General features: G+C 33.2%; 1 protein-coding gene across 1 annotated transcript; it reads left to right on the top strand.

Annotated features, from left to right (window-relative positions):
* Nucleotides 1-291: 291 nt before the first annotated feature.
* LOC137636565 (uncharacterized) lies at nt 292-8,770 on the top strand. Its single transcript, XM_068368962.1, has 4 exons — nt 292-497; nt 5,594-5,754; nt 7,225-7,363; nt 7,769-8,770. Exons 1-4 carry the CDS (start codon nt 302-304, stop codon nt 8,281-8,283), a joined length of 1,011 nt encoding a protein of 336 aa, XP_068225063.1. The 5' UTR covers nt 292-301; the 3' UTR covers nt 8,284-8,770.
* The last annotated feature ends 1,121 nt before the right edge of the window (nt 8,771-9,891 follow it).

The raw sequence follows: 9,891 nt of genomic DNA, 5'->3' as shown, positions 1-9,891 counted from the left end.
CCAAACTATCCTTTGCTCGCAAGGATGGTGAGGTTCCAGACACCAAAGAAACTATTGGGCTCCAGCCGATCTCGAAACCGGGTCTGGCATTTTCCAGACAGGAAGTCCCAGTTATATTAATTAATAATGATGTATAATTAAATCTTGCTTAAATATAAGATAGATTATCTTATTTTGCTTCCATTTTTCTGTATTGTATAAGAAATTTTCTTTGAAGCCACAATGAATTGAATTATCTTTCAAGCAAGTTATTCATATTCCTCCATCTTGATCTGAACTTCTTCAGGTATCATGGGTGAGGATGAGGGACGCGGACATCCTGACGGTGGATAGGTACACGTTCGTTGGGGACGAGAGATTCGAGTCCCACTTCTCCGAGACGAGGGAGACCTGGAGTCTCATCATCAAGTACGTCCAAGAGCGAGATGCTGGCCTCTACGAGTGCCAGGTCTCGACGGAGCCGAAAATGAGTCAGCTCTTCAGTCTTCGCGTTGTTAGTGAGTATCTTTGGGTAAACGTTTCTTGAGAGTTTCTTTGATAAACGTTTCTTGAGAGTTTATTTGATAAACGTTTCTTGAGAGTTTCTTTGATAAACGTTTCTTGAGAGTTTCTTTGATAAACGTTTCTAGAGAGTTTCTTTGATAAACGTTTCTTGAGAGTTTCTTTGATAAACGTTTCTAGAGAGTTTCTTTAATAAACGTTTCTAGAGAGTTTCTTTGATAAGCGTTTCTAGAGAGTTTCTTTAATAAGCGTTTCTTGAGAGTTTCTTTAATAAGCGTTTCTAGAGAGTTTCTTTGATAAACGTTTCTTGAGAGTTTCTTTGATAAACGTTTCTTGAGAGTTTCTTTGATAAATGTTTCTAGAGAGTTTCTTTGATAAACGTTTCTAGAGAGTTTCTTTGATAAACGTTTCTTGAGAGTTTCTTTGATAAGCGTTTCTTGAGAGTTTCTTTGATAAACGTTTCTAGAGAGTTTCTTTGATAAACGTTTCTTGAGAGTTTCTTTAATAAGCTTTTCCTGAGAGCTTCTTTGAGAGTTTCTTTCATTTTTTTCTTGGGTTTTTCTTTGATAAACGTTTCTTGACAGCTTCTTTGAGAGTTTCTTTAATTTTATCTTGAGAGCTTCTTTGATAAACGTTTCTTGAGAGCTTTATTGAGAGTTTCTTTAAATGTCTCTTGAGAGTTTCTTTGATGAACGTTTCTTGAGAGTTTCTTTGATAAACGTTTCTAGAGAGTTTCTTTGATAAACATTTCTAGAGAGTTTCTTTGATAAACGTTTCTAGAGAGTTTCTTTGATAAACGTTTCTTGAGAGTTTCTTTGATAAACGTTTCTAGAGAGTTTCTTTGATAAACGTTTCTTGAGAGTTTCTTTGATAAACGTTTCATGAGAGTTTCTTTGATAAACGTTTCTTGAGAGTTTCTTTGATAAACGTTTCTAGAGAGTTTCTTTGATAAACGTTTCTTGAGAGTTTCTTTGATAAACGTTTCATGAGAGTTTCTTTGATAAACGTTTCTTGAGAGTTTCTTTGATGAACGTTTCTAGAGAGTTTCTTTAATAAGCGTTTCTTGAGTTTCTTTGATAAACGTTTCTAGAGAGTTTCTTTAATAAGCGTTTCTAGAGAGTTTCTTTGATGAACGTTTCTAGAGAGTTTCTTTAATAAGCGTTTCTTGAGTTTCTTTGATAAACGTTTCTAGAGAGTTTCTTTAATAAGCGTTTCTTGAGTTTCTTTGATAAACGTTTCTAGAGAGTTTCTTTGATAAACGTTTCTTGAGAGTTTCTTTGATAAACGTTTCTAGAGAGTTTCTTTGATGAACGTTTCTAGAGAGTTTTTTTAATAAGCGTTTCTAGAGAGTTTCTTTAATAAGCGTTTCTTGAGTTTCTTTGATAAACGTTTCTAGAGAGTTTCTTTAATAAGCGTTTCTAGAGAGTTTCTTTGATGAACGTTTCTAGAGAGTTTCTTTAATAAGCGTTTCTTGAGTTTCTTTGATAAACGTTTCTAGAGAGTTTCTTTAATAAGCGTTTCTTGAGTTTCTTTGATAAACGTTTCTAGAGAGTTTCTTTAATAAGCGTTTCTTGAGTTTCTTTGATGAACGTTTCTAGAGAGTTTCTTTAATAAGCGTTTCTTGAGTTTCTTTGATAAACGTTTCTTGAGAGTTTCTTTGATAAACGTTTCTAGAGAGTTTCTTTGATAAGCGTTTCTTGAGAGTTTCTTTGATAAACGTTTCATGAGAGTTTCTTTGATAAACGTTTCTTGAGAGTTTCTTTGATAAACGTTTCTAGAGAGTTTCTTTGATGAACGTTTCTAGAGAGTTTCTTTAATAAGCGTTTCTTGAGTTTCTTTGATAAACGTTTCTAGAGAGTTTCTTTAATAAGCGTTTCTAGAGAGTTTCTTTGATGAACGTTTCTAGAGAGTTTCTTTAATAAGCGTTTCTTGAGTTTCTTTGATAAACGTTTCTAGAGAGTTTCTTTGATAAACGTTTCTTGAGAGTTTCTTTGATAAACATTTCTAGAGAGTTTCTTTGATAAACGTTTCTAGAGAGTTTCTTTAATAAGCGTTTCTTGAGTTTCTTTGATAAACGTTTCTAGAGAGTTTCTTTGATAAACGTTTCTTGAGAGTTTCTTTGATAAACGTTTCTAGAGAGTTTCTTTGATAAACGTTTCTTGAGAGTTTCTTTGATAAACGTTTCTTGAGTTTCTTTGATGAACGTTTCTAGAGAGTTTCTTTAATAAGCGTTTCTTGAGTTTCTTTGATAAACGTTTCTAGAGAGTTTCTTTGATAAACGTTTCTTGAGAGTTTCTTTGATAAACGTTTCTAGAGAGTTTCTTTGATAAGCGTTTCTTGAGAGTTTCTTTGATAAACGTTTCATGAGAGTTTCTTTGATAAACGTTTCTTGAGAGTTTCTTTGATAAACGTTTCTAGAGAGTTTCTTTGATGAACGTTTCTAGAGAGTTTCTTTGATGAATGTTTCTAGAGAGTTTCTTTGATGAACGTTTCTAGAGAGTTTCTTTAATAAGCGTTTCTTGAGTTTCTTTGATAAACGTTTCTAGAGAGTTTCTTTGATGAACGTTTCTAGAGAGTTTCTTTAATAAGCGTTTCTTGAGTTTCTTTGATAAACGTTTCTAGAGAGTTTCTTTAATAAGCGTTTCTTGAGTTTCTTTGATAAACGTTTCTAGAGAGTTTCTTTGATAAACGTTTCTTGAGAGTTTCTTTGATAAACGTTTCTAGAGAGTTTCTTTGATGAACGTTTCTAGAGAGTTTCTTTGATAAACGTTTCTTGAGAGTTTCTTTGATAAACGTTTCTAGAGAGTTTCTTTGATAAACGTTTCTTGAGAGTTTCTTTGATAAACGTTTCTTGAGAGTTTCTTTGATAAACGTTTCTAGAGAGTTTCTTTGATAAACGTTTCTTGAGAGTTTCTTTGATAAACGTTTCTAGAGAGTTTCTTTAATAAGCGTTTCTTGAGTTTCTTTGATGAACGTTTCTAGAGAGTTTCTTTAATAAGCGTTTCTTGAGTTTCTTTGATAAACGTTTCTTGAGAGTTTCTTTGATAAACGTTTCTAGAGAGTTTCTTTGATAAACGTTTCTAGAGAGTTTCTTTAATAAGCGTTTCTTGAGTTTCTTTGATAAACGTTTCTAGAGAGTTTCTTTGATAAACGTTTCTTGAGAGTTTCTTTGATAAACGTTTCTAGAGAGTTTCTTTGATGAACGTTTCTAGAGAGTTTCTTTAATAAGCGTTTCTTGAGTTTCTTTGATGAACGTTTCTAGAGAGTTTCTTTAATAAGCGTTTCTTGAGTTTCTTTGATAAACGTTTCTAGAGAGTTTCTTTAATAAGCGTTTCTTGAGTTTCTTTGATAAACGTTTCTAGAGAGTTTCTTTGATAAGCGTTTCTTGAGTTTCTTTGATAAACGTTTCTAGAGAGTTTCTTTGATAAGCGTTTCTTGAGTTTCTTTGATAAACGTTTCTAGAGAGTTTCTTTGATAAGCGTTTCTTGAGTTTCTTTGATAAACGTTTCTAGAGAGTTTCTTTGATAAACGTTTCTAGAGAGTTTCTTTAATAAGCGTTTCTTGAGTTTCTTTGATAAACGTTTCTTGAGAGTTTCTTTAATAAGCGTTTCTTGAGTTTCTTTGATAAACGTTTCTAGAGAGTTTCTTTAATAAGCGTTTCTTGAGTTTCTTTGATAAACGTTTCTAGAGAGTTTCTTTAATAAGCGTTTCTTGAGTTTCTTTGATAAACGTTTCTAGAGAGTTTCTTTAATAAGCGTTTCTTGAGTTTCTTTGATAAACGTTTCTAGAGAGTTTCTTTAATAAGCGTTTCTTGAGTTTCTTTGATAAACGTTTCTAGAGAGTTTCTTTAATAAGCGTTTCTTGAGTTTCTTTGATAAACGTTTCTAGAGAGTTTCTTTAATAAGCGTTTCTTGAGTTTCTTTGATAAACGTTTCTAGAGAGTTTCTTTGATAAACGTTTCTAGAGAGTTTCTTTAATAAGCGTTTCTTGAGTTTCTTTGATAAACGTTTCTTGAGAGTTTCTTTAATAAGCGTTTCTTGAGTTTCTTTGATAAACGTTTCTAGAGAGTTTCTTTAATAAGCGTTTCTTGAGTTTCTTTGATAAACGTTTCTAGAGAGTTTCTTTAATAAGCGTTTCTTGAGTTTCTTTGATAAACGTTTCTAGAGAGTTTCTTTGATAAACGTTTCTTGAGAGTTTCTTTGATAAACGTTTCTAGAGAGTTTCTTTGATGAACGTTTCTAGAGAGTTTCTTTAATAAGCGTTTCTTGAGTTTCTTTGATAAACGTTTCTTGAGAGTTTCTTTAATAAGCGTTTCCTGAGAGCTTCTTTGAGAGTTTCTTTAATTTTTTCTTGGGTTTTTCTTTGATAAACGTTCCTTAAGAGCTTTATTGGGAGTTTCTTTAAATGTTTCTTGAGAGTTTCTTTGATAAACGTTTCTTGATAGCTTCTTTGAGAGTTTCTTTAAATGTTTCTTGAGAGTTTCTTTGATAAACGTCTCTTGTGAGTTTCTTTAATGAGCGTTTCCCGATAGTTTTTTTGATAAATATTTCTTAAAAGTTTACTATATAGAGATTCTTTCATGTATTTTAATCTAAAAAACTAGAAATATCAAAGAGAATATCTCTATATCAAGTCATCCAGACAAATCTATAATCTAAAAAAGAAACAATTTCCTTTATTCATCGTTAAAAAATCCATATTAATTGTTTTTCCTTATGTATATGCTATTAAAATTAAATTTTCAATCAATTTTCTCCATTTGTCGTTTCTTTCCAAGTCATCTAGAAAAATCTATAATCTAAGAAAAAATTCCTTTATTCAACGTTAGAAAATGCAAAATATTAATTGTTTTCCTTAATCATATGCTATTGAAGAATAGCATATGAATAAGGAAAAAATAATTAGCATTTTGGAATTGAAGTATTGAATTAAAACCTCAAGCTAGAGACGACTGGCGAAATCAAAATGAAGCCCTTTGCGTCAATAGGCGTAGGAGGAGATGGTGATCATGATGATTTATATGCTATTAAAATTAGATTTTTCACTAAGTTTTTCCCTTTATCTTTATTGTTCGTTTCTCTTTGCTTTCCAGTTCCGAAAGTCGAGATCTATCCGCCTGGTGACAGATACATGAAAGCAGGAAGTCGAGTTCAGATTGATTGCCACATTAAGAATGTCGTCATGTTGCCTGACTACATATTCTGGTATCATGGGGATGTCAGACTTATGGAGAACAAGGAAGATAATATCATTGTAAGTAGGAAGTGAGGCGGAAAGTTGAATAGGCTTGAATGTACGTGCATGCTTAGATGTATTGTATGTGTATATATATATATATATATATACATATATATATATATATATGTGTGTGTGTGTGTGTGTATATATATATATGTATATATATGGGGGTATGATATATATATATATATATATATGTGTGTGTGTATATATATATACATATACATATTTATATATATACCTCTATATATATATATATATATATATATATACATATATGGGGTTATAATATATATGTATATATATATATATATATATATATTTATATAAATATATATATACTTATATATTATGCATATTGTATAAATATATATACAGGTATACATACATATATATATATATATATATATATGCATATATATAGACATATACATAAACATATAAATACTTACATACATACATATATACATACATACATACACACACACATTCATACATACATATTCAACAGTACGATCTAGACAGCATTCCACATTCATGTCGTAATCCCATTCCACTCAGTTTCAACCAGCACACTACTCATGCACTCTATTGCATGTCCTTATATCATTTGTCCCTTTTTATGCTTCCAGCTACACCTGGGTTGCAATTCTCCCCTCCTCTTTACGTTGCAAAGGACCTCCATGTACTCTAAATACTTATGTTCATAATTCTAATCCCTTTATTTGCGCTAGGATAATGCTGCCTGTAGGATGTGTGCTTTGTTTAGTTTTTGTAGAGATCTTTTGTAATTTAGTAATGTCGTTTATGTCTGGGTTTCATTGTTATTTGTATATTTTCTATTACCATGGCGTTTAATATCCTGAATATATTTGACATATTTTTATGTTTTGTATTCAAAGGACATACATACTTGCATGTATATATATACATATGTATATATATATATATATATATATATATATATAATATATATATATACAGTATATATACATACATATATATATTATATATATATATATGTGTGTACATATGAATATATATATATATATATATATATATATACAGTACATATACATACATATATATATTATATATATATGTGTGTGTACATATGAATATATATATATATATATATATATATTATATATATATATATATATATATATATATAAATTATATATATATATATGTATACACATACAGTATATATATACATACATACATACATATTAATATATATATATATATATATATATATATATATGTATATATATACATATACACGCATATATAGATACATACATAGATATTTGTGTGTAAATAGAGAGGGAGGGATATTGCCACAAAACTGAATACCAGAGAGAGAGAGAGAGAGAGACAGACAGACAGACAGAGACAGAGGCAGACAGGCAGACAGACAATCAGACACTTAACCACTCCCTCCAAACTAAAGCTAAAAAAACCATCATTATATCCCCCCAGGTGACAGTGAAGCGCACGGGTCCCGAAGCCATCACGTCAACCTTAACAATCCTGGACGTCCCAACTCAAGCCACTGGAAACTACACCTGCATGCCCTCAAATCTTCACGCTTCAACTGTCAATCTCCACGTCCTGAATGGTAAGGAAGGAAACTAGGATATAAGGAATTAGATCCTTGGAAATATATAGTTCTGGGATTAGTTCATGAAATGGGGCGGGAGGGAGAAGGTACTTTATTGCCTTATAGATATGATTAAGTAATGATTGGTATATTTATTTGTTCGTGAATATTAGATGATATTTGAGATGAAAAATATTTTTTTTATTATTATTATTATTATTATTATTATTATTACCAGTAGTAGTAGTAGTAGTAGTTAATTGAGATGAAAAATATTATTATTATTATTATTATTATTATTATTACTAGTAGTAGTAGTAGTAGTAGTAGTAGTAGTAGTAGTAGTAGTAGTGATTTATCCCCAAGACATTGTTCTATTCTCTTATCAAAATCCACGACCCAATTTCTCTTCCTTATATCCAGAGAAAAACCCAGAGGCGATGCAGGGCGATCGCAGCGCCGCCACGGGACTGAGCGGCCCACGCGGGTACCAACTACTGCTGATGCTCTTCCTCCTGATGTTGAAGTTCGAATCTGACTCCCTGTCGGTGTTCAGGAAGGAGGAGGCCGAGCCGGAGACGAAACCAGAGGGCGGCAACAACTCCCGTCAGATGGATGTCAAAGAGTCGCCAGTGGCCTCAGCTGGGATCATGGCTTTCCCACGAAGAGTGGTCGTCCTGATTTTGGCGGGTTGCGTTTCTCTGTTTACGTATCCCGGTGCTTCTTTTGCTAGATTTCCCGTTTTCAGTTTTGGATGGAATAAGCAAATGAGTTTGAAATTGTCTTCGTTCAGCAGCTCAACTTACTCAGCAAATCAAAGTAATGGCGAACTACTTACACCCTCCCTTGGATTGCTCAAGCCAGCTAATGCAGATTGCAGCGAAAATGGAAACGGCTTCAGCGACATTTCGTCCTCAGAAATGGATGTCAGTGGCTGATGTACACATTTGGTTATGGATCATCCGCTGATTATCCTTCAGAGGACTTCAGTTGGATCGAAGTCCCTCAGGATCGCCTGACCCAGGAGGTCTTCGACGAAGAGTGACAAGGCGTAAAACGGCCCTCTTCATATCCTTAATGTGCGTTTGATTTTTCATGAAATCCTTCTTTCAACTGAGGAGGATAATATCTCTACTGGAGCTTCAGTATTTATAGAGGAAAGAGATGACGAAAGGATAGAGAGAATGATAACGAGGAGGAAAGAGGAGAGATAAAGAGGAGCCAGTACATAAAAAATACATAAAGAAGTCCAATACATGTGATCGATGTTTTAGAAAAAAAAATGAAAAATTTAAAAAAAAAAAAAAATTATATTAACTATATACTCGTATAAGACGAATTATTGTGTGTATATATATATGTAAATAGGAGAATATTCCTTGTGTATGCTCATGGATTGAATGACTAAAATAAAGACTAACTGTATAGTGTGAGTCAAGATTATTGTCCTTGTTAGATAAAAAAATACACGAAATATGTATATTTTTGTTCCAGATCCAAATCATCTTCAGAAAACAATGAGGAAAAAGTTATGGTAATTATGAAAGTTTATATTTCTTTATTTATGTATTCAAATAGCAGACTTAGGATAAGCAAAAGATACGGCAGTCAAAGGGGAGTCCCAAGGGGGCGTAGCCCCTCCCGGTAGGTAGATAGCCGAGGTTACGGCTTATAGGTTAAGTTAGTTGGAAAACATTAAGGTGGGTTGCACAGTCGAACAGTTTGTCGAACGCAGTATAACAGACAAGCGGTTGAAGTGATGTACGAACATATGAACGGGATATTCGGTTGTCGAACGTGCACGCGTCGAATGGTTCGAAGAGAGTTTGTTCTAGCCTTACTTTTGTGGGCGGGGCTTCCCTTGTCAATAAACCTTATGCATTTGTGGCAACTCCACCTCTTCGAACCGTTTGACAAGTAGGTTCGTCAACCGGGTTCGACGAACCGTTGGATCGTGTAAACACTGCTTTAGGGGTTCAACTAACCGTTGGATCGTGTAAACCCTGCTTTAGGGGTTCAACGAACCGTTGGATTGTGTAAACACTGCTTTAGGGGTTCAACGAACCGTTGGATCGTGTAAACCCTACTTTAGGGGTTCAACGAACCATTGGATCATGTAAACCCTGCTTTAGGGGTTCAACAAACCGTTGGATCGTGTAAACCCTGCTTTAGGGGTTCAACGAACCGTTGGATCGTGTAAACCCTACTTTAGGGGTTCAACGAACCATTGGATCATGTAAACCCTGCTTTAGGGGTTCAACGAACCGTTTGATCGTGTAAACCCTGCTTTAGGTTAGGTAGTAATCTTATGTTCGTATGGCTTTTTCAAGTGTGGTTTTTCAGTCATAGCTTTAAAACTACAATGGCTCCAAGTTCTGAAAGTAAGGATAACAGTAATTACATTGACTAAGGTAAGTGTAATACTATTGAGATAATATATTTCCCTTAACAAAGTGATGTACTGTCTTGAATAGGTTTGAATCCTACCTGGGAAATTAGGGCTTCTTCGTTTATGCCTACTCGGGATTCATGTTTTGTAGACAAAC

Source organism: Palaemon carinicauda, unplaced genomic scaffold, assembly GCF_036898095.1.
Source record: "Palaemon carinicauda isolate YSFRI2023 unplaced genomic scaffold, ASM3689809v2 scaffold3298, whole genome shotgun sequence".
Lineage (NCBI taxonomy): Eukaryota > Metazoa > Arthropoda > Malacostraca > Decapoda > Palaemonidae > Palaemon > Palaemon carinicauda.
The sequence above is the reverse complement of the archived record's forward strand: the minus strand, read 5'-3'. Positions and strand labels throughout refer to the sequence as shown.

What these genes read in the sequence shown, in the direction of transcription:
- LOC137636565 (XM_068368962.1), top strand. Translation starts at nt 302, where the DNA reads ATGAGGGACGCGGACATCCTGACGGTGGATAGGTACACGTTCGTTGGG. An exon ending in CTTCAGTCTTCGCGTTGTTA is followed by an intron (nt 498 to 5,593) that starts GTGAGTATCTTT and finishes TTTGCTTTCCAG; the next exon opens with TTCCGAAAGTCGAGATCTAT. An exon ending in ACAAGGAAGATAATATCATT is followed by an intron (nt 5,755 to 7,224) that starts GTAAGTAGGAAG and finishes ATATCCCCCCAG; the next exon opens with GTGACAGTGAAGCGCACGGG.